This window comes from Lissotriton vulgaris, unplaced genomic scaffold (genome assembly GCF_964263255.1).
Source record: "Lissotriton vulgaris unplaced genomic scaffold, aLisVul1.2 SCAFFOLD_1493, whole genome shotgun sequence".
In the NCBI taxonomy this organism is placed as follows: Eukaryota; Metazoa; Chordata; class Amphibia; order Caudata; family Salamandridae; genus Lissotriton; species Lissotriton vulgaris.
The window spans coordinates 500,025-525,538 of record NW_028254413.1 but is presented as its reverse complement, the minus strand read 5'-3'; the positions used below and the strand labels follow the sequence as shown (position 1 = coordinate 525,538).

General features: G+C 47.1%; 1 protein-coding gene across 1 annotated transcript in view; it reads left to right on the top strand.

The window, feature by feature from the left end:
- LOC147659538 (erbin-like) overlaps positions 1–25,514 on the top strand; it is a gene marked incomplete at its 5' end in the record, with an annotated part of 115,724 nt that overhangs the window by 73,123 nt on the left and 17,087 nt on the right. The window contains one exon of the mRNA XM_086951664.1: positions 23,617–23,691. Within this exon, the coding sequence (XP_086807790.1) occupies positions 23,617–23,691 (75 nt within the window). The remainder of the gene's footprint in view (positions 1–23,616; positions 23,692–25,514) is intronic.

Sequence of the window (25,514 nt, the reverse complement as noted above, 5' to 3'; positions counted from 1 at the left end):
TTACTCGGAATGATCGACTACTCAGAATGGCATTGATCTTGTTGAAATTGTCATAGGAGGATGGGTTTCTGTGACATGTTGACTGTTCCATTACTTTGCAGCACTTGTTGCCATTGCCATTGGTGAAATGGGGTATACGGTTCAGTGTAGTAAAGGGATCAGTATGTTGGTATTCTCTACTGACCTGAGAAGTGTTTGGTGATAATGACGTTGTAAAATCCTCAGTAGTGTGACACACTGACAGAAGTGTTTGGCGCACCGTATGGAAATCCGAGAGAAGGGACATCATTTTGCAAACAAGCATACTTGGAGCAAGTTTTAGGCATTATTAGGTCAATCTGCAAAATACTAAGAGACTCCCATCAATACATACAACAAAGTTTTGTGCCTTGATCCTTATATCATTTGGGATGCCACCAGCTTTTGTCATTCACACCTAAATATCGATGAATTTTCCAATGCAAAAAAAAAAAACTAGAGTTTTTGAGTGTAAGTCCTTGAGAAAAGATCAACCAAGAATTACTTAAATAAATCTGAGTCCACTTGGGGTCCTTTAAACTTTGACCCCTGCGCTAAATCCTAACCACTAATTTGTAATTTCTTTGTCAATAATAAGATCGTATTAACAGTTTTTTATGTTGTTACTTCACACAATTCCCCCTTTTTGGACCTTGCATGCAACCGCGCATGAGCTCTTGCTTGTGAGAGAGATTGTTTAGAACAAGGGGCCTGAAACCTGCCCTTTAGATTACCATTTGTTGACTTCATTGTCACTCTTATTTGCTGCCTTCTATTGGCCAACATCTGCTGGATTCACTTTATCTTCTTTAAGCTGGAGCATGGACCTAGTACCAATTGCTTTAGCTTAATTGCTATCCTTCTGCTGATTGAGCTGTTATTGAGATACTAGTTTTTTAGGGCTTGAGCAGCGAGAGCCCTTTTGTAGGGGGTTTAAAACTGCACCTAGAAATTGCACATTCTTGTGCGTGTGCTTTTTCGTGACGGGATTGGCTTTTGCGTGCTTGTATTTCAGAAACAGAGCACGCAATAGGCCAAAGGCTGGCACGTTGCTCTGCCCATGGCATATCGGTGTCTGTTACCCGCACAGGCTAACATGTGGTTTGCATTATCGTGCGCAGACGTGTGCACGATAATGCATTACACATGGCTCACTTTGGCACGCACACCACTCGCGTGCTTGCCGCTGTCGCCACTCTCGAAATATAGCGAGCCGGTGTTTTTTGCAAGGGTTTTCGCTCCTCCCGGCTGCCATCCTGCTGTTTTTTGTTTTGCACTTACCTTTACCCGTCCTTATTTTATATGTGGAAAGCCGGGATATGTACATACAATACCAAAAGTTCCAGGGCGTTTGTGCCAAGAAGATGTAGGTGATGTGGCAGGTGGATTATTTAAACCCCAGCAGCTCTGGGATTCATGGGGGCCTTACCCGTGGCAGCACCTGCCCCCCCTGCCCCTGCTCATCTAGGAATGCATAGCGAAATGGCAGCCCAGAGCTCACCTCATAGAGTGCGAAATCTCATTAGCGCATGGTTCACTGACGAGGGAGCGTGAAAGGGTTGAAGCGGGTCTCGACAGTCAATGGCCTCCCTCTCCCTTAGGCTCCCCTCTCCCTTAGGCTCATGTAAGAAATTATGTTAACATCAACACTGCCTGTAAATAAGCTACGCCAAGCCAAGGCCTATTAATCACACCCTCGGTTTCGAGTTTTGGCTACACTCTTTCCAGGCACCTGTCCTTCAAGGCGGGCATGGAGGGGGCTTCTCTTCCTCTTTTCACAGGCCTGACACTCTTTTACTACGTTTGTTTCCACGTATACGACCTTCATTCCTGCTGTTACTGTGGATGAAACACACAAAACTTCATTGGTGTCCGGATCTGAAGTCCTCCCTCTTTGTTTCAGGTTTTGAACCCTCAATCTAAGTGTTCAGCCTTCGGAGCATAGCGCCACCCATTTCTCATTCCTCGTTTAGGTGCCTCAGCCCTGGCTGTTCATTTTGTTGAATGTCATTCCTGAAGAGTGAGACTTAGCGGCTCAATTAGCGGCACAACCCACGGGACTCCATTGTCCTCAGAGTTCCGAAAAACAACCCCAACGTTACGGTGTTAAATTATGGTGGCAAACACCCAACGAAAAAGTACTGCCTACTCAAAAAATGTATAAAAAATATATAATCCACACGTAATCACATATAGTAGCCATGCAACCTTCCACCTATGGACACCTATGCTGCTGTTTTATTGATCGCTGTTTTCATTATTTCAAAGTGTTAGCACGTAAAGCAGTAAGTAGTTTGAGTGCCCTCCATGAGTCCGTGTGTGGGCAAAATGTGGGTGTGTCAATCACTGCTCTGCATCGCCTACCCTGGGTCCCAAGGTGCAGGAGGCGGGTGTGCTGCGCCTACCCTAGTACCCAAGGTGCTGGAGTCGGGAGTGCTGCGCCTACCGTGGCACTCAAGGGGGTGGGGGTGCTGCGCCTACACTTTCCCCCCAAGGTGCTGGGGGTGGTGGTGCTGCGCCTACCCTGGCCCCCAAGGCACTGGAGGTGGGGGCGCTGCATATTCACCATCTATACATTCCATCTTGCATTTAAATATCTATTTTCATATTTGTATTCATCCATTTACACCCCTTTACGTTAACATAGCCTTAGCTCTACTGTACAGTTGCAATAGAAGTTTATAGAATGGTATAGTGTGCACTTTGATCTTTAAATTATCACTCCATTTAAAAAACATACCTAAAAAAATTGCCATTTACATTGTCAATAGCTCCAACTCCAACAAATGCGAGACCTATTGCATTGCAAAAGCTTGTTATGTTCTTCCTCTGTCCAACTTGTTATACCTCTAGCCATTTGTTGTGGTTTCATGATGGCTGAGCCAAAAGATCTACACCAGAGGAGGATACAGCAGAGGAAAGGGTAGACTTTCTCACCATTCCCACACCTTTTCGAAGAAAATGTAGTTATTCCTTTCACAGTGCCAAGAAGTAACCTTAGACAAGTGGACCGATTCTATTGTCTAGCAACAATACTAATTGTTGTTTCACACCACCAAATATCCTGCATCACTATCACATCACTTAGGAACTGATTAAAACAGTGGTATACAACGTGTGCCTCCACACAAAAGGGGACGAGGAATATACTTCCTTATCCCAGCTAATCTAGATAGGCTGCAGATTGCCCAAAGATGGAACTCTGCTGCCTATCCTCCACCTCAAGCCCCTAAACTGTTACAGACTATCGGTACATTTCAAGGTGACCACCCCAAACATTCCAGAATATCTCTGCCCGCAATCACTTGTAGTCACAATCTGAGGTGGGTCTTTGTGGATTTGTGGGAGGGATAACAAGGTACCCCACAACTTAAACTACTAATTCAAAGACAAACAACTTCAAATGACTGCTTCTAACACTAAATGGCAAGAATCTGCAGTCCATGTGAACATACAGCACTGCAACCTACAAAAAGTTAGTTACTAGGTAAGTAACCGATGTAACCCTGTGTAGGGGCAGAATTAAACATGGTATTTGAATGGTGCTGCATGCTTGACTGCACATGTCCACTACAGGAATGTCTGTCAACGGTTCACCACAATCTCAAATTACTTGGCAAATTGTTTGCTGACCCTCAAGTGCAGGTGACCATTACCACGGATGCCTTACTTGCATGATGAAGAGCACATATAGATACCCTGACTGTTTAAGGTACCTGCATATAGCAATAGCAGAAAATGCATACCGTTTTCTTAGAGGGGAAAGCAGTACAATTCGCACTCAGAGAGTTTTACATACGCAGGGATCCGAGGCAAAACCCTGGACTGGATCACCTCCTTCCTCACCGGCAGTACCCAGAGAGTCCGCCTCCCCCCGTACTGATCCGAAGCCACCACGATCATCTGCGGCGTACCCAAGGATCATCTCTCAGCCTGACACTCTTCAACATCTACATGGCACCGCTCGCTAACATCGTTAGAGCACACCACCTCAACATCGTCTCGTACGCCGACAACACCCAGCTGATCCTCTCCCTTACCAAGGACCCCAACACTGCCAAATCCAACCTCCACGAGGGAATGAAGGCTGTCACAGATTGGATGACAACCGCCTGAAATTGAACTCAGACAAGACGGAGGTCCTCATCCTCGGCTCCTGGTGGCCGAACTCGCTGGGAGCTGCCCCGGCACCCACTAACCATGCACGCAATCTGGGGTTCATCCTGGACTCAACACTCTCTATGACCCAGCAATTCCTGTTTCCTCCTCCTGCTTCAACACTCTCCGCATGCTCTGCAAAATCTATAGATTGATCCCCACCGAAACAAGGTCACCCAAGCACTCGTCAGCAGCAGGCTGACTACGGCAACGCCCTCTACGCAGGAACCACAGCTACACTCCAGAAGAAACTCCAACGCATACAAAACGCCTCCGCACGCCTCATCCTCTGACTCCCTTGCCACATCACCACCCACCTTATAGATCTGCACTGGCTCCCAAGAGATCACCTTCAAACTCCTCACCCACGCTCACAAAGCACTCCACAACGTCGGACCAGCATACCTCAATGAATGACTGTCCTTCTACACCCCGAACCGCCGCTTCGCTCCGCCGACCTCGCCCTCGCCACCGTCCCACACATCCGGCAAACCGACCACAGGCGGAAGATTCTCCTCACACCTCGCCGCAAAGACTTGGAACACCCCCGCCCACCTGCATCAGACCCAGACCCAGACTTCTCAAGACCTGGCTGTTCAACCAGTAGCTGCCACCCCTCAGCGCCTTGAGACCCTCACGGGTGAGTAGTGCGCTCTACAAATGCGTGATTGATTGATTGATCTGCAACAAGGCACATCTAGTGAGAACAGACAATACAATGTATTCCAATTAAAAACAAGGAGACACGTTCTCTCCTCATCTGTCTGCAATGCTGCACTCAACATCTCTGTCTGCAATATATCTTGCTCCTAGCGGAGCATTTACCAGGGATGGATAGTTAATCTGAAAACTTTCAAAGAAGTATGCATCAGTGGGTACATGTGTGACAGATGAACCCCCAAGTATTTGATCATTGCTTGTAGAAATGGGGGACACCCACAATTGATCTGTTTGCTACAAAATAAAACACCCAGGTTTTGTCTCCAGGTACTCACACCCACAGCCCCTGGGCAGTGTACAATAGATGAACTCCTCAGGGTTAATTGTGTATGCTTTTTATCTTTTGATCCCCTACGTAGTGAGAAAGTCGAGACAAAGTGGAATAAAAAGTTTTCTAATCGCTCTGAGGGCAAACCCTCAAACATATCAGCCTCCCCTACCTCCCCCCTTCCCACCAGGGCCACAAGTAACAATATTAAAACAATACCTAAGGATCCCCCCTTCCTGCCTTGCAGACCCAAAACTGCCCGTCCCTCCAACTCTGCAGTGTTTCCTAATTGCCGACCATCCAGCCCTACAAAAAGAAAGCAAAAAGTTTACCAGTGGTGCGTTAGTCCCTACAGTGTCCCTGGGTTGCCGGCACTGACAGGTCCCTACTCCCAGTGGTATTGCCCAGGGCATGCCCAGCCTCTGAGCATATTGGTCCAGGCCTCAACAGCTCGCTCAACTGCTATCAGCTGGTGACTCCTCAGTGTCCTCAGGCAGGACACTCCAGAAGATGTCACATTGGGGGACATTGGATTTAGAGTGCAAGTTGTGAAGAAGCTGGACTCCGGGGGGGGGGGAAATCATCCTACTCCTGACTGTCTTCTTCAGCCGCTTGCATAGCTGCTGGGTAAAGTCGCTGTCGTTGTCTTTCCAGCTGTGCTTTATGCCCGGTGCCACTCACTGCTCTCCATCAAGCCATTCCCAGGCGTCTTCAGGTGTCATGAAGTACCAGGTTTTCCCTTCAGCTTCAACTCTGTTTCACCAGAAAGAGCATTTTTTTCTCCCTGTCCCTCATGACTTCTAGAAAGCTGCAACATTGTTTTTGGACCTTGAGTGTAAAGTCTGGAAAAAGGTTATGGTGGCATTCTTGTAGGTCAATGCGGAAGCTCTACGGGCCGTCTGAAGCACAACATCTAGGATGCGATAGTTGAAAATGCAGGTTATTATTGGACGAGGTGGGCTCCCCGGGCTAGGTCGCGCACCAGCCCGGGGAGCGCTGCGGGGAAAGTTGCCATCGGGAGGCCGGACGCCCAGGGAGGTGGAACGCTCTGGGGAGGACCTGCTGTGAGACCCTGGTGCCGTGAGGGGAACGGCCGGAAAACACGAAAATTGGCCAGCAACCCGACCGCCGCGAGGGCAAGGGACTACATCCCCCAGGTGCCCCGGCGGTCGGGTGACGTCAGCGGAGCGCCCGGAGGCGCGGGAGAAAAGCAGGAGAGCCGAGCGCTGCAGGTGAGCGCTGCGGGGAAAGTTGCCATCGGGAGGCCGGACGCCCAGGGAGGTGGAACGCTCTGGGGAGGACCTGCTGTGAGACCCTGGTGCCGTGAGGGGAACGGCCGGAAAACACGAAAATTGGCCAGCAACCCGACCGCCGCGAGGGCAAGGGACTACATCCCCCAGGTGCCCCGGCGGTCGGGTGACGTCATCACAGGCCAGAGGAGGCCGGGACGGGCCACCCCCCCTGGCCGTGCATTTATAATAGGTAAGATTTCCTGTGCTAAGTCCTTCAAATCCCTTCAGGTGCCTGCTGCTACTGATAACATGTCCTGTAAGGGGGCCAGGAAATTGTATACTGGGTCTAGTGACCGGGCCAAGGGGTCAATGGTACAATTCCTAATAAATACTGCACCGTCCACTGTCCAACAACCAGTAAGAATAGCACAAGATCAATTGTTTACCGACCGTGCCAATAATGACATTATTCCCCCTCAGTCTATTGTTGCCTCTCCAAACTTATCCTTCTTAGAGGAACTCAACAGCTTATGCCACACCAAATATGCGGCCGTTAAGTCGACATCAGAGCACACTAACGCCTCCTTTTGTCCTACAGCCAGTACAAGCCCCCACCTCAGTTCTTTATCCTCACCCTATGGAAGCCGTTTGGATACTCCTCTTGGCCCACCAGAATCAAGGAACATGAACCCAAGTATGTTTTCCCAGGACCTCTCTGGTGAAAGGAATCAAGCTGCGGACAAACATATAGGCACTCATGCTAAGGAGATATTGTCTGCTCCCCCAATCACACCAACACTCTTGACCCAGATACAGACTATGATCAATGCCGCAATACACCCGCTAATGGAAAAAATGCAGGACCTCGGGGTCAGGATCACGGCAATTGAGGAAAAGATCAAGATAAACTCGCTCCCCCAAAATAACGTGGCACACCCCAATCTATCTCCACGTAATACTGTTAACCCTTTAACAACTTCAAAAAATAGAGTATCCCAACTCCAACGGACAACCCCAGGTACGCCAACTCAAACTAGCGGGAAAGCCCCCATCAAAATAAAAACAATACCCAGCTGTTCCTTTACAACGAGGCTGAATAACGCTACAATGCCACCTAAAGGGCCACTCCCCACGATACGGAACATGCAAAGGAAAACTAATCACATCCATCTACCACCGGAGGCTGCTCCGTTCGTGGGTGTCCTGTCTGGGGTGCCGGAACTCCCAAAGGGTAAATCTGAAAGCGAACAGGAGCTGAGAAATAAGACACTATTTTGGCTAACAAAAAATAGACCCCGACCCCCATACATTGATGGTAGAATAAAATGTGTTAGAAGGGTGGGATGGTTAGGCCCGCTCCGAAAAGAGAGATCCGGTGATCTGGTGCTAATAAAGTTTCTTAATAACAATGTTGTTCCTTACCTCCAATCTTGGAAACCACAGATAGGAGACGGACCTATACACACCTGGGGTTTATTCGATTTTTATCCTAGAGAAGCACTACACCCTCATACAAGATCATCGCCAAGATTAACTTTTGGTTGGGCCAATACACCTCCGGGGTGAAGGGCTTTTAATATACAGACCCTCTCTGGACATTCCATTGATTCGCTACCTGACATGATTTGAAATGAACTGAAATAATCTGATTTGTAATTGTGTATATATTTTGCAATGTGCTTTTATGATTTTATATTTAAATCGAATAAAGCTAAAGCTACTACTACTAGGTCGCGCACCAGGGACCTGATGAGCCCACTCCACCGAAAAGTATTTGGGAAGGCCTTGGGGCTGCAGTTTTTTTAGGATGAGTTCTTCCATGAACAGGTCCTCCGCAAGCCCCTCTACACACTCCAGGACCCCTATTATGCAGACATTATTAAGCTGCGATCTGCCTTTGTAATCCTTCAAGCGAGCCTTCAAAGTTTAGGCTGTAGCACATAGCTTGCCGACCTGAGCCTTTAAAGCCGCTGTGTCCTCTATAAGGACAGCAGTAGAGGGCTCCACCTCTTTCACTCGTACTCCCATGTTGCGTATGTCGGCTCTCACCAGAAACACATCAGACGTGAGTGAATCAATTCTGTTTTCCAGGTATGTGCACACACCTTGACAAGGGACAATTGAACAGTGGGTAATTGCTGGTCTCAGGCTCCCTCCAGTGCAGCCACCTTTTGGGGAGTGTATATTTATTGAGTTTGGTCTGATAAGCACCCTGTTTTACCCTGCTGCCTGTCTTGGTCAGGGTAACTGTCTGAGGTGTGTCGTAGTCCCCCGCCCCCAAAAAAGTGGGGGAGTGGAGAGGAGCAGGGCTACTGGAGTACCCACTGCCGCTACCTCTGGGCTTATGCAAGCACTTCACGCGGCCTGTCTGGTTTCCTGTCACGCGCTCCCCATACCACCAGCTCCTAAATCCTATAGATCCAAAACGCCCTTAATGGCTGCCATGGGCCCGTCTTGGAGATGCTACGCCTGTATGCGTCTGGCTGGGGGGACAAGAGGTGGGTCATTCCTCGTCAACGTTCGAGTCCTCCAGGGCCCAGCCCAGCACTTCAACTAGATTTCACTAGGCTCCTAAACAGAGATTTACATATGGCACTTTGTCGCAGCAGAAAGCTGCAGAGTAGAGGAGCAATAACATGCCTGTATTCTCGGCCACTCCACCACCAGGGCTCAGACCAGCACTATCCCTGCCTCCATTCAAAGACTATACATAGGGCCAGATGGTTTCCACCCCACCATGACTCTGGAGGGCGTCTCACACTCCGTGTGTGCTGGGGTCATCGCTGTGTACGTGGCTCACCCCGCACTTGCTGCTCAGGCCAACTCAGGTCGATGGGTGGCCTTTCTGCAGTCCGCATTAGGGGCCCTTGCAGGCTGTGGTTCAGCAATCCCTCCTCAGACTGTGGAGGCTGCAGTGCTGGCTGTTACGCAGCCAGTTGCCACAGTCAGGTTTTACTACAATGTCCTACAGGGGTTTGTCACTGCAGTTCTACTCTGTTCCACCCGGCCCCCGGTTCGATCAGGTCAGTGACTTGGCGGCCCGTAGGTAGTGATGAACCCGGGTGGGCTCCTCCATGTCTGTCAGCAGTGCTGCGGTGAACGGCGGAGGTTCCAGGCCGCACCGGGGCCCCACTCCTCCCCACACGTGGCGTTGCAGATCACAGGAGGGGCATCAGTCATTGTCCGCTCAGGGCAGCTCTCGCAAAGCCGCACTAGCTCCGGCATCTTCCGGTGTCTGCCACAGCTCATCCCGTAACAGAGGTCAGGGCCCCTTCAACGCCACACAAGCCACAGCGTCTGCCTCGCTCAGTAGATGCCGCAGCCAGGAAATAAAGAGCTCGTTGTTATCCCCATTAGTCAGCAATTTGCGATTTCCAGGCAGGATGCTGTTGGGGACAGATAGAGTATCAGATTGTTAGGGGATTAGGCAGATGGTTAGCGGAGCCACTCTAGAAAGCGGCCATCTTGCTTGGCGGTTGGCCACGCGCCCTGCAAAAACAACTTTTTGTTACATTTGCAAACACCCACTTGGGAAATCCAGCCCTTAAGTTAGGCCGCGCAAGATGGATGGAAAATGTCCTAGCATTTGCGTCAAGAATTTTCAGTTCTATTAAGGATATGGAGTTGAGGATTATGCTTTTCTGTCTACTGCAAATCTTTCAGCAACCAACCTAAACCCAGTAAACACAAAAACTACATTTCCCATAGGTCCATCATCCAATCAGGGCCCACCAACCCAAATTCCATGAACAACCACCTAAGACTCCTCCTCTTTCTTTGGTCCACACAGCTTAACAAACTCGGTACATCTCAATGAGTCTAGCAGCAAAGCTCCAACTGTCCTTCAAACACGCAAGACAAGACAAAAGGCGGCGATTGCATAAAACCTCACTCAGAACGTTGGCAACAGGAACCAGACTGCAGATCTTCAGCCTCCAAGAAACTCAGCTCCACTTCTGGTCTGAACCTGTCAAGAAAAAGAGTGGAATAATCTCTGCATACAATCACTGCAACGGGTGGGTTATCCTCGCCTCCATGTCCTTAATACAACTGAAAATTCTTGACACGAATGTTAGAATATGTGTAATTCTATGTCAGGCCCAGAGGCTCTGATTATACTTCTTTAAAGCTGATCCACCACCGGAGATGCAACATTCACAATAGGCTTAAGATAAACACATTTGAAAGTAGAGTCAGAGGACCAATCAGCCGCTCTCGGAATGTCCTCTTAACGAGACCCCACATAAAGGATTTAAAGGCCACAGCACCCCAAACTGAATGTGCCCCTAACACTGACCCGTCCACCCCAGCTTCCGCTAGCATCCATTTAACCTCGCCTGCTAATGTGGCAGAGGTCACCAGTCCAGAAGCTAGCAATCAATTATTGCCCACAGGGTCACTTCTGATCGAACTGGTTGCCTTCTCACAAGACTTAAGGCATTGAATAACACATAACTGTGGAACATCAGGAAAACTGATGTCTGAAATACATTTAGAAAACGTTTTTGTGCACCTCGAAAGTTGAAAGGAAATTCTTTCTGGAGTAAATTCTCTACCTGCAACGTCAAGCGCCCTGACGTCCTAAACCCTGTGACAAGATATGAGGCATAGCAGAGTAGTCAATTTGACCGATAGCTGCTTACAAGATAGTAAGGAATTCTCTGGCCAATACTGATGGAACCGAAGCACCATGTCGACATCCCAAAGGCATGAATAACAGGGGTGCGGGACTTCATAATTTGAATTCCCGTCACAACCCTACATACCAAAGGCTTCTCTCTGACGGGTGTACGGTCCAAGGGAACATGGCTTTCTTAGATATTTCTTCTCTCAGGACAATGATTTAGGTCCAGTTTATGACTTTAAAAAACCATGGGATAATTCACTAAAGTTTCCTTTAATTTGGTTGTACCCCTGGTTGACTAAAAGATTATCAGGGGTAAATACAGGAGGCATACTTGGGTGTAATGACCTGTATGCATCACTGTACAAATAAGTATGCCAACATGTGTCTGCCTCTTATCAGTCTTGGGTCTAAGGCATTTGTCAGGGCACTGTCTATGCCCCCTACACTGCAATTAGTAAATATCTATCTATCTATCTATCTATCTATCTATCTATCTATCTATCTATCTATCTATCTATCTATCTATCTATCTATCTATCTATCTATCTATCTATCTATCCCAACTGGGGTCAGAACAGGAATGGTAGGCAAAATATTCAGGCCCCAGGCATAGGAGAAGTTATATATGGAAGCACAACAACACTTCTGATACACTTAAAACATAAAACCACTCCCTTGTCCTCTTTCGTAATAGGAGCGATTTACAAGGATACCAAGATATCCTGTTTTACTGCCTCTTGAAGGGCCTGCATTCTAACAATCCTCAAAACACTCCATGCAAGACTTACTTCATCAAGGTAGAGAACCCACTTGTCACCTAACTTGCCCCATCAAACAGCTGTCTGGTGCAGTGTGTTTTTTTGCCTGGAAGTTTCTGCTTTTAGGTGTCCAGGTCACAGTAAAATTAGATGATCATTTGCACCTATGGCTGCAGGCCGTAGAAGAGGGGCAGGTGAGAAAATCTGTAACGGAGCCGGAATCCTCGCCCAGCATGCGGCAGGATCCGAGGGTCCCACCCCGAGCCTGACATGCCCACACCTTGCGTCTCGAGTGTACTTTGATTTAGGGGCGTTTCCCCAAGGCCTATAGCACACAGTCTGCGTGCGGGAGGAGGCGATGTAACCGAAAATCTAGTTTGTTTAACCCAGGATTGTCTTTTAGCCTCATGTGACTATCTCTTTTGGGCTGCATTATGAAACATGAAGTCCCTCATCATATTATTAGCTAGACAACCTGTAGTTTTCTTAACAAAACAATATATTTATAGTGAGCCAAACAGAGTATTAGGACATCATACGTCTGCTCATTGTCAAAATTACTAAGATCTAGAAACCTTCCAGAAAATTTCTGGATGACATGTAGGACAGAGCCCTAGTTTTCTAAAAGGAAAATTATATATTTTCCTGAATTTTAACATGTGCCACCAGCCTCTGTTTTTTAGATGTTTTGAAAAGAATGAATTTGTATGGAGGTCCGGTACTCACTAGCGAGTAATAGTGTATTGAATTTTTTATTCTGTGTAGGATTCTTATCAAATTCACGTTGTCTCCCCCGGATAGGCTCGGGGAGATGCATTATGATTATCTACAGGTAAGACAGTTTTTTACACCAAGGCAGGTATAAAACCTTCTGATGGAAAGACCAAGTGTTACTACCTTCTGTTTAATGATCCCCATGGGATATTGTCGTTTAGACCCTGTGAATCAGTTCGGAGTCGATACATTCATCATTCTTCAAACCTGAACAGTGCTCTTGTGGCGTCAGTGTTTCTTTGTTCCAGTTTTTGTAGAACAAGTCATTCTTTGTCGTTTTCAGCATGTTGTCTTTCTATATAATGTCTTGTCAGTTTGGTATTATCTTTCTTGCATCTGATAGTGCTTCAATGTTCTTTACCCTTACCCTAGCTTTTCGTTAGGTCATCCCTATGTATAGGAGTCCATACAGGCATTTCAGCATATAGATCACGTTATTTGAGTTACAATTTGTTAGATGTTTTACTTTCCAGGGCTAGGAAAGGCCCACATCCACCTCAGTGCATTTCTTTGTGAATGTACATACTCCACAGCTTCCACATGGGTAGTGGCCCTTGGTTTGAGGGAGGCTCCAGAGTCTCTGTTGTGACTCCACTCTCCTAATTTTTGGGCGTGTATGCACAACCGAATCTCTGATGCTCTGACTGCATTTAAATGCAAACCTGGGTTGTGACATCTTCAGATTGCCAGTGTTCAGTATCCCCCCCAGTGTCTCATGACCAGCTTTTTTACTGAGTTGGAAGTGGGGGTTTACATAGATACACAGATAGAGCTAGAGTCTTGTGTTTTTTTGTATGTTTCTAATAGGGCTTCCCTATTATTACTTAAAGCTCTTTTCTTTGCATTTGTGGTCGTTTTTTCAGGGTAGTTTCTCTCTCTGAGTTTATCACTTAGTATCTCAGCATATTCTTTTTATTTTCTGGTTTCTGTGCAATTTCGTCATAGCCTCAGTAATTTGGTAGACCTTCCCTTAGTGCACGAGGTGATAGCTTTAAAATCTTGGGAGGCAATTTCTGTCTGTAAGTTTATAATAAACCATTCTTTTCAAAAGGCCTTTGTCATGGTAGATCAATAAATCCAAAAAGGGCATCCCTTATTCGCTCATCATCATCGTAAATCTGAGAAACGGATCCAGATTGTTAAACCAAAGTGAAAACTCCATGGCTTCTTCTCTGGTGCCCCTCCAGATCACCAAGACATCTTCAATGTACCTTTTCCACAACCTAATCTGTTTATGGAAAGGGTTCTGATTCACATAATGTTTTTACTTTCGAAATCGTGTACGTAAAGGCATGCTAAACTCAGGGCTCAAGTGCTCCCCATGGAAGTCCCATCGACCTGTAGGAAACATTCTCCCTCATATTCAAAAACGTTCAGAGTCAGGACCATATGTGCACAACCCCGAATAAAACCCACAGCGTTTCTCTTAGAGTATCATTCACTAACCTGCTGACTTGCTGATTAACCAAACAGCATTTCTCTGAGGGTATCACACCAAATTGTTTTTGAGTTCGTAAGGGCAGGCGTGAGCTCCATAACGCCCCTCTTGTCTCCCCTTTGTTATAGTATATTTTGAACAAAAATTGTTGACAGAACGATAAGCCATACCGTCCGCTGTGGGAGAAGACAAATAGTTCATTACCTGGGATAAGTCTGCCCCATGGGATCAAGATCCTGTAGACTACACCAACTGACCCATCGATGCCATGCCAAAGCATATCGCTTATGGGTACTGGATGACCACGACTGGATGACCAACCGCTCAGCCTGTTGCGAAAGCCCTAGCAGACTCCAGCATCTCCAGAAAATGGCCACGCCATGGGTTGTAGAGAGCCCTACAGAACCAGGGAAGGCGGACTGTCTGAGGTGTCTGTCAGAAGCTCCTGCTGCAGAGAAGATCCAAAAGAGTAGGAAGCCAGGACTGCACTCTCCAGAGAGGCGTCACCAGGACCAGATTTTCCTTCTGATGCCGCCGTCTGAGCTGTCACTCGAGGAACCATGAGTAATGGGGGAAAGGTGTACATTAACCACTGGCTCCAGTCCTTTAGAAAAGCATTGGTTCCACTCAAAAACTGAGAATTCTCAGCGTTCAGGCGAGACGCAAACAAATAGGTCCAAAACGGACCCCACATATGTTGAAGCCATTGAAAAATTGGGAAAAACTCCTTGGCAATCTCCGCCAACATGCAAGATTTGGTGCCCCCCAATTTGTTGACCTAAACCGTCAACACATTGACCATCCTCAGCAGGATACAACCCTCCCCCGCCAGTGATTGAAACACAACAGGCTCCCCAACCGCACCTGCTCACATCCAACTCAATGACCGTGTCTGGTTGCGATCTGAAATTCACCCTTCCATTCTAGGCCTCCATGTGACGCAACCACCATTCCAGCTCCATTCTGTTGACCTGGGATAGAGGAATGAGATAGGCTATTTCGGATGTAGTGACTTTTGAGCCATTGGAGAGCCTGATAATGAAGGTGACCAAGGAGAATGGCCTAAATAAAGGAGGGGAGTAGCCCCATAATCCAAGCCACCTGTTTCAGAGATACTAACTCCTTGGACAAAAAGGATCTCAGCTCCTTCTTGACTTCCCTGATCTTGTGAGAAGATAACAATAATTGCGCCGTCACTGAATTTATCTGGAATCCCAGTAGCTCTATAGACTGTGAAGTAGTAAACCAGGACTTCTCCGTATTCAGGAGTAATTCCAACTAATGAAGAAGCAAAATGGTAATGGTCAAATGGGACAGATGGACGTCCCTCTCCTGAGCCAGGGTAAGTAGATTGCACCACCATGGGCATGTAAAAATCCCACTATGGGCTTCATCAGTTTGGTGACGCACCAAGATAAGGAAGAAAGACCGAAGAATAGAGTTGAGTACTCACGCCAGATGTTCCACCATTGGAACTAAAGATACCGACAGTGGAGTGGGAATATTGTAACTGTGAGATAGGCATCCTTCCGATCAAGCTGGACCATCCAGTCGCCCTCTCTGAAGAAATCTCTGAGCAAACTGATTCTTTCCATCTTTAAATGGAAGTAACAAACCCACCTTTTAAAATGTCAGAGTTTGAGCACTAACCTGTGACCTGTGACCTGCCCACTCCCCGCTTGGGAACCAAAGACACTACTGCAAAATCCTCTCGGCTGGCGATATGCGGGGGAGATAGCACATTTGGCCAAAAGACTCTGAATCTGTTTGTCGATGACCGCTTGGTCTAGAAAGAAAATATCCTGTGGTTGAGGCGGGAACCGCTTGGAGGGGGTCCAGTAAAGCTCTATCTGATAACCCAGGACCATCTGAAGGACCCAGGCGTCCTGAGTAATCTGAGCCCAGTTGAGAGAAAAATGACGAATCCACCCCCCAAAGGGACCTGGGAGGAAGATCTCAGTCTTACCTGATGCTGAAAATTGAGTTCCTCCTTGCACTCCACCATGGTAGCCACCTCTGCTGTGCATGGCTCTGGGGAAGCGGGATTGGGAAAGGTAGAAGGTGTTGCCACCATTGTAATCCTGCCATGAGAAGTTTTGACAGTGTAGAAACCCATGTTGAAAGCCTCTGTGGAAACCATGGCTGGGTGATCAGCCTCAGAAAAGCTTAGCCCTGGCAAAAAAAATTAGAATAGAAGACCTTCTTGAACGAGATGAAAAGCGTTAGTTACCTGTAACTGCAGTTATCCAGTGTTAGTGTCTTTCATAGATTCACATGCCTGAATCATTCCCCGTCGTCGAGACGGGAGCCTCCGGTATATAAAAAGTAATGTCCTATAGACATACATATAAAGGAATAGGCCTAAGGATCTCGCCTTAGTGTCCTATCTACGTCCTTATGTAAGAAGGACCAAAACCGAGTAGGCCCAAGGGTCCCACCTTGGTAGCCTATCTGTGTCCTTTTGTAAAAAGGACCAAAGTAAAGAGAACCAACCAATCAGCTACTACCTCCTTCTAGAACCTTCCTGTCAGGAGCCTCAGTCTCTCAGATTTTCGTACGCACCAAGCTAGTTAGGCGCAAACTTGTTAGAGAGATAGGTAAGTCCTTCCAGGGGAGGCGGGAGGGTGCATGTGAATCTATGAAAGACACTAACACTGGATAACTGCAGTTACAGGTAAGTAACGCATTTCTTATCCAGTATTTGGGTGTCTTTCATAGATTCACATGCCTGAATCAGAGTAGCAAGCAATACATTATGCACATTCTGTGATGGTACATCATATATGAGTCTGTAGATAATACATATCACGCGACTGCAAAGCACCAACATGCAATGTCATGTAGTTACTAGGGAAAAGAAATGTGCATACCAATAAAGGATGGTGGGATGTAAGAAGGCTCACCTCACTGGAATAGATGGCGAAGCTTTGCTCTGCTCACTGCTGCATCCCTCGTCAGCTCAGTTTCCAGGCAGTAGTGCCTGGTGAAGGTGTGCGGGGACTTCCAGGTCGCCGCTCTACAAATGTCCAGTACTGGTACTCCAGCAAATAGTGCCGCAGACGTGGACATGGCTCTTGTAGAATGAGCTTTGACTCTTGCCTCCAAAGGCCGTCCAGCCTTGTCGTGGCAAAAAGTGATCGCTGAAGAAATCCACCTTGAAATACTTTGTTTCGTCAGGGGCATGCCTTTCCTTGGTCTGCTAAAGGCAACAAAGAGTTGGGATGACTTTCTGAAGTGTTGTGTCCTGTCGATGTAGAATTTGAGACATCTCTTCAGATCTAATGAATGAAGGGTTCTTTCAGCTGCAGTAGTTGGGTTTGGAAAGAACGACTTGAGCACCACTGGTTCGTTAAGGTGGAAGTCCGAGGGGACTTTCGGTATAAAGCGGGGGTTAGTTCGTAGAATGACCCTATCCTCTCTGAATTGCAAAAAAGGATCTTGGATGGAGAGAGCCTGCAGTTCTCTGACCCTTCTGGCAGAGGTTAGGGCCAGGAGGAGGGCCGTCTTCCATGAAAGGAATTTGATGTCCGCTTTATGGATGGGTTCAAAGGGGTGCTTCATTAATTGGTGAAGGACCACATTGAGGTGCCACGACGGAGGGATTGGTCTTTGTCGTGGAAAGGATCTGAATAGACATTTTAGGAATTGTTTGACAAGTCTGTCCGCCCATAGGGAAGGACCCTTGGAAGTTCTTGTGAATCTGGATATCGCTGCTAGATGTACTTTGATGGACGCATGCGCAAGGCCTATTTGCGCCAGATGCAGTAAATATGGTAGCAGCTGCTGTGGAGTGACATGGAAGGGGTGAAGGCCTTCTGCCACACACCAGACACAGAACCGTTTCCATTTTAGTGAGTAGGTCTTATTAGTGCTGCCGGCTCTAGCCTTAGCCAGGACTTCTCTACACTCCTGTGGAATGTTCAGGTGGCTGAATTTGCGGTATTCAGGAGCCAGGCAGACAACTTCAGAGGGCTCAGGTTCGGGTGGAGAACCTGGCCTTGGGACATTGTGAGCAGGGCCGGATGTTGGTGTAAGCGAAGAGGTGGCCGGACAGATAGGCGATGAAGTTCCGTGTACCAATGCTACCTCGGCCAGGATGGGGCGATGAGGATCAGAGTGCAGGGCTCCGACTTCATCTTCCTGAGGACCCTGGGTATCAGTGGAAATGGTGGAAATGCGTAGGCAAACACGTTCCGCCAAGCGATGGAAAATGCATTCCCGAGGGTTCCTGGTTGGTGAAGCCTGCTTGCGAAGCTTGGGCATTTGGCGTTCTCTCTGGTGGCAAAGAGGTCTATCTGCGGGGTTCCCCACTCCGCGAAGATATATTCCAGCGCCTCCATATCCAATTCCCATTCGTGGGATGGTGACCTCTCCCTGCTCAGGACGTCCGCCAAGACGTTGTCCTTGCCCGGGACGTATTCGGCTTTTAGCGTTATTCCATGCTCTAGAAGCCAATTCCAGACTCTCTGCGATTCTCGAGAGAGTGAAAGTGATCGCGTCCCTCCCTGTTTGTTTAGGTAGTGCATCGTCGTGGTGTTGTCTGTCCTGACGAGCACTGGGGAGTTTCGGATGCGTGGAAGGAAAGCTTGGAGAGCTAGAAAGACTGCCCTTAGTTCCAGTAGATTGATGTGGAGTGTGGATTCCTGTGGCGTCCACTTGCCATTGATCTGGAGTTCTTGCAGGACCGCTCCCCAGCCTTCTAGGGATGCGTCCGTTGTTATTACGTGTGGTTCTGCAGGAAGCAGGAACGGCAGTCCCTGCGACAGATGTCTGGGCGACCTCCACCATTGCAAGTGATTGACCATACCTCGTGTGACATGTATGCGGTCCTCGAAAGATCGCGCAGCTTGTGTCCATTGCCTCGTTAGTTCTTCCTGGAGGGGGCGCATTTTGAGACGGCAGTGTGGAATGAGCATAATGCATGAGGACATCATGCCGAGGAGAGACTTGAAGGTACGGACCGGCAGAGTCTTTCTCGATGCCACTGACGTGGCTAAGGAGATGAGTTTGGTCTTTCTCTCCTGAGAGGGGAAGGCTCTCATGCGTTCCGTGTCCAGAGTCGCTCCCAGAAAAGTGATGACTTTGTTTGGTTCTAGTGCCGATTTCTCTCTGTTGAGGGTCAAGCCTAGGCGGCGGAAAAGATTTAGACAGGCGCTGGAGGATGTGGCTGCGGCTATCGCAGACGGTGCCTTCACCAGCCAGTCGTCCAGGTATGGGAAAACCTGGTGACCCTGTTGTCGAAGGAAAGCTGCCACAGGAGAGAGGCATTTTGTAAATATCCGTGGGGCAGATTTGAGGCCAAACGGGAGAACATGGAATTGGTAGTGGTCTCCTGCTACTGCGAACCTGAGGTACTTCCTGTGTCCCTTGAGGATAGGAATGTGATAGTAGGCGTCCTGCAGGTCTAGAGACGTCATGTAGTCGCCTTCCTCCAGGAGGCCCAGGATTTCTTGCAGTGTGACCATACGGAACGACTGTTTCTTTAGGAACACATTGAGCGCTCTCAGGTTGAGGATTGGTCTCCATTTCTTTCCTTTTTTGTGAATTAGAAAGAAATGGGAGTAGAATCCTTTTCCTTTTTGGGTGTGAGGAACTCTCTCTATCGCTCCCTTTTGAAGCATGGAAGCTATTTCCTTAAGAAGCAGCCGTAGGTGTCTGTGGGACCGTTTGGCTGGTGGTGTCGTTGGGGGAATTGAGACAAATTCCAGTGAATGTCCGAATTGGAGAAGTTGTAACACCCACCGATCTGTTGTTATTTTTTGCCAATTCTTTAGGAAGAACGTGAGTTTTCCTCCAAGTCTTAAAAAATGCAATGGTGGATGGGCTGGCAATTGGGATGAGTCACTGGCGGTTGCCAGCAGGTCTTTTTTGGTTTTTCCCCCTGTAGTTTGATTTATTGTAGGAAGATTGACGTCCTGTCTGGCCTTGACGCTGTTGGTACTGCGTTTTGCTCTGGATGTACGGATAGGAGGACCTACTCTGGTAGGAGCCTCTGTATGCAGGTTGTCCCCTTCCTCTGTTACCACGAAAGGACTGGTTCCTAAATTGCAGAGTTCCCAGAGCTTTGGCCGTATCTGTGTCCTTCTTGATAGTGGTGAGGGCCTCGTCAATCTTTTCGCCAAAGAGATGTTGGCCGTCGTAAGGCATATCAATGATTTTTGTCTGTACTTCCTGACGGAAGGAGGTGGCCTTAAGCCAACCTTGTTGTCTCAGAACAGCGGCACCTGCCAGCTGCCTGAAGCCAGTCATGGCGACGTCTATTGCACAGTCAATCAGCTCAGAGGCAGATGTTTGGCCCTCTAGGAGAAGCGAATGTGCCTCTTCCTTTAAATCCTCTGGTAGATTAGCCAGGTAGGGCGCGATGTCTGCCCAGAGTTGACGGTTGTAGCGGCCCAGAAGTGCAATTGAATTGGCCACCTTCACCGTCATTGCAGATGTGGTGGAGAAGCGTTTTCCAATGGTATCTAGCTTCCTGCCTTCCTTGTCAGGTGGCGTCGACAAAGGAGATGCTGGATTGCGCGAGTTTTTCTGCGCTGCTTGTGTTACCACGGAGTCTGCTTTGGGGTGACCCGTGAGGCATGCTGGCGCCGATGAGGTTGCTTTGTATTTTTTATCAAGCCTGGGCACTACCACAGGAATTGAAGCTGGCGTTTGCATTAGTTGTTTGCCTTGTTTCCAGAGGAAGTCAATGATTGGGATTGACCTAGTCGTCTTTTTTGTAGGTTCCTTAAAATCGTAGAGGAAACATTCAGTCTCCTGGGTTTCCATAGACATATGGAACCGTTTGGCCGCCCACTCTATGAGGTTATGGAAACCACCAATGTCTACAGGTGGTGATTCCGAAGATTGTGGTTCTGGAGAGGCCGGGGATTGAGCGACGTAGTCCTGGTCCGCGTCAGGGTCTGAGTCGTCGTCACGGACCTCCCCTTCTTCTTGATCTCTCTCATAGTCATCGGACGAGAGAATGTCTTGTGTTGGCTCTTGTTGTGTAGAAAGTACAAGTGGAGGAGGTTTGTGTCGAGGTACAGGCGCAGGCACCTGTGCAACAGGAGGTGCAGGTGTAGTGGTTTTCTCTGGGAACCGCTCTTTATAGTCTTTTATGAGGAATTGCAAATCCGAGACAATGGATGCTGGTAGACACACCATCGGTGTTACTTGTGTGTGCACCTGAGTATGGATAGTCTGTTCCATGTGTTCCTCCACTTCCTGTTCCTCGTCTGTGCTTTGGCACTTAAGCACCAATTTTTAAGGACTAGTGGCCTGTGTATAAAACTCCTCCTCCAGCTCTTCATCTTGCAATAAGCAGGATGGGGTCAGTTGTTGCACCTTACTGGGTGACGTCAGGTCTGGTGTGATTGGCTTTTTCGTAATTTTGATTGTGACATGGGCTGTCTGGGCATCCATGGCATGCGAAAGTAGTTCAGACTCTTTCCATGTGCCTGCGGTCGTTGACGGTGCCGCCGTTGCAATTTCCGTCGTCGACGGTAATTTACTCTTCGTCGACGGCAATTTCTCCGTCGTCGACGGTTTAGTCGTCGTCGGTCGAATACTCGTCGACGAGAGAGGCTTCGTCGACGTCGCGGTTTTCGTCGACGGGGTCGTCGTCGATGTCTTCGACGTCGATCTCGTCGTCGACGGCACAATCTTAGTCGTCGATGGGATGGTAGACGGCACAGGTCTACTCGTCGACGATGAAGGTGTCGTCCTCGTCGTCGAGGAAGATGCCGACGATGCCGTCGTCGTCGACACCGTTGTCGACGTCGAGACGGTTCTTTGCGCTGAGGTGACCATTGACGTTGTCATCGTCGCCGAGATCAGCGGCTGCTTCCTGGGGATAGGAAGGTCCTTGTCAGACACAGGTGTTCTGCCCTCTGAAGACTTTCTGGAGGCCTTCTTAGGAGGGGTGTCTGAGGGGCTAGGGGAAGTAACCCTTGGCCTCTTCAAGGAGAACTGCGAAGCACCAGAAATGCTCTCACCTTCTGAGACCAAGTCGCTCTGGTTTGTTCTTCAGTCTGTTCAACCATAGTAGTAGGCGTCCTTCTCGGTCCTTCAGGGTTTTGTCTGAGAAGGTTCTACATATCTTGCAGTCCTTGGCTTGATGTTGGGGGTAGAGGCAGTATAAACAGGTTTCGTGTTTGTCCTCTACGTGGAGCCTTTTTTTACTGCAAGAGGAAAAGGGTCTAAAGAGACCTTTTTTCTGGCTATCAGCCATAACAATAGAAGTTGGAAAAAATTCGTTTTTGAAGAAAGAAGCAAGTTTCCTGAGGAGAACTCAGGTGGAGACTCCCTAGCACAACGTGCGGTAGAAAATCTGAGAGACTGAGGCTCCTGACAGGAAGGTTCTAGAAGGAGGTAGTAGCTGATTGGTTGGTTCTCTTTACTTTGGTCCTTTTTACAAAAGGACACAGATAGGCTACCAAGGTAGGACCCTTGGGCCTACTCTGTTTTGGTCCTTCTTACATAAGGACGTAGATAGGACACTAAGGTGAGATCCTTAGGCCTATTCCTTTATATGTATGTCTATAGGAACTTACTTTTTATATACCGGAGGCTCCCGTCTCGATGACGGGGAATGATTCAGGCATGTGAATCTATGAAAGACATCCAAATACTGTATAATTGGGCCTTATCCATTCAGTAACTATTGACAAACTTGGCCAGATCATTGATAAAGGGATCCTCAAAAAGGAGACCGTTCAGCACTGTGCCCGCTTTAGCAGAAGCCAATTCCGAGAGCTTTGGGTCTATACACATCCAAATTGACTTCCTTCACTCCAAAGAAATGACACATTTAGCATTCCCCACTTGGCAGAGAGCGCGTTGGGCCCACCCTGCCAAGATATTGGGGTCGACAGGGTTCCCTGATTCCGTAGCGTCCAACACCATCTCTAGGGTTTTGGCTAGCAGCCCAGTAACATCCAGCAGGCGATCCTGGCAAGATAAAATGCAAAACAACAGTTGATGGACAGAATCCAGAACAATGTCATACATTCACCCCAGTACAGAGATCTGGGCCTAAATCCATCATTTATTTGCACTCCACACCACTTCAGTGTGTATTCTGGTTGAGACATTAAATCAGTTTTAATCACTCCTTATACTGCACTTTTTTGTCGCACCTTCTTGGTTGAGATCACTTGGTGTTTGCACAAATTCTCACCAATTTATGTGTTTAATGTTGTCGATGTCCATTTGCCCTGACTACATGTCGTGTTAAGAGAAATTTATTATTTTTTCCCCTCCCTTATGCTCCGTCCTGTGTGGGGTACACCAGGGCGTATTGTAAGCAGGCCCAATGATGAAGCATGTCACATACCTTGGTATGTGAGTGAGGGCAGTTTTTTCAAATAGAGTGATTTGCCCTATTGGGGCCTTCTCTGTTTGTTGTGTATATATGTATTTTTATGTTACCTACTCTATTCACCCCTTATGTGTGTACAATTGACTACACACCCCTTCATGTCATGACCTCAAGAGATACTGATGTTTTTCTTTCTCTGTAAATTATTTCAGTGCCTGAGCTTGTGTTCTTTCTACAAATGTGTTTTTAAAAAAAGTTTACCATTACTGGTGAGGCAACTTTTAAAAATCACAACGGTAAATGATTTTCTTTTCATTTTCAGGGTATATTTGTTACCAGAGTACAGCCCGAAGGACCAGCTTTCAAACTCTTGCAGCCAGGAGATAAAATAGTGCAGGTAATTATAGTAAACTAAGTTCAGTTTTTGTTTTTCTTCATTTTTCTTTTCATTAATACTCATCCTCTTGCTTATTCCATGCATTTCCTTTTTTGGCTTAGTGAGAAATCGCAGGCAAGTATAGTGTATTTCCTAAGATATCTGCTTTTTTCATCATGGATGTCTTTCATAACTGTGTGGAATGGCATTGGAAGTTGCAGTAATAAACTATTGTTCTATTTGACAAAAGGGTAGCAAACTAGGCGAAAATAATATCTGTGGCTGTTGATACTCTTGAGAGGTGCTGTTTTTCATTGTGTAGAGGCTACCTTCAATTTTCTTTGAAGTATTTATAGTCCTAATTCCCAGTGCAGCATTGTTTACTCATGCTTCAGTAAGGTTTTAAAAGAAGGATGCCTACCCTTACCTGAGCATCTCTACCTTAAAAGCCAGCCATTAGTTGCATCACACTTGCAGATCTCGCAAGTCAATGAAAAGTCCAAAATGTGTTAATGGAGTGTAAAACGGAGAGTTCCTGACTTCTAAATCCCAAATCAGATACCTCCTCTGCTCTCCCAAATAATCAGAAGGGATAGAAATTCCCTTAGATTTTGAAACTGTATGGATGTCATTAAGTAATTACCATGCCCTTGGGAATGAGGTGTTCTGGACCAGGAATTACTTTGACTAATTATTGTATAAAACCACATGATTTCTGATAATACGAAAAACCTCTGAGAGGTTACTAGGGACTATCCAAGAAATATCAGGACCTTGAATTCCTTTTTTCATTTAGTGGCTTCGTTCTGCACATTCTTACCATCCACTTTCATTGTTTTCCATCTCCATTTGACATTAATTCCAATATTACAGCTAAATTGTTATTTCATAACTATACACAATTTAGTCAAACACCCTTTTTTTGCCTATCACTGAATTATTATCAATATGTGTGTTAAAGGTTGAAAGTTTAGAAGGTATTGAAAGTTCTACAGTTTTGATGAATGATGTTGCTAATTACGGTTTCTTAGACGTTAGTGCCCACTTCACATAGTTTGAATTCAAACCTAGCGGAAAACTTATTGTTGAGAAATAAACAGACCAAAGGACCAACTCTGCTTTCGTTTTTAATTAAAACAGTGCTAGGAAACAAAGTAAGAAGGCTTTGAACAGTAAAAGAAATGAAATAATGTCAAAGTAGGAATGAAGCTTTCCAATGAATAGAAAAGATTGTCACGCATAGGACATAATAAATACTAATACATGAAGTAAATGAGTAATAGGACAGATGGGGAGAATAAGGTGAGTAGCAATAGGAGAAAGGAGACTTAATGGGAAAATTAAATAGAGTAATGCTAGTAACCTCTGTAGGAAGGAGTAAAACCGTAAAGAGTTCAAGAAACGCAACAAAAAGACACACCTGTGAGTGACTGGATTGTGTGGCATAATGTGGGGATAGGGAGGTTAAAAGTAGCTGGAGAATTTCCATTAATAGCAAAGCAGGGATTAATGGGTGGCTTTCAAAATGGGTATGAAGGATGTGGATCCAAAAGTGGGACTTTAACAAGCTAGGCGAAAGAGACCCAGATGGTTAATAAAGGTTGAGAAAAAAATACAGTCTGATCAGACCGGAAGCCACAGGGCCAGGGAGAAATGAGGAGTCTGGCAAACAACAAAAAACTGAGGTTTATGCGATGGGAGGACATCATTTAAACTACTCTTCAGGTATCGTAGAAGTGCAGTCTCAGTTTCCTACGTGGTAGGTGGAAACTGGTGAAGACATGGAGCATGACGGCTACCCACAGCAGGCCCAGAGTGTTTCTGAGTATAAGCCCAGAAAACTC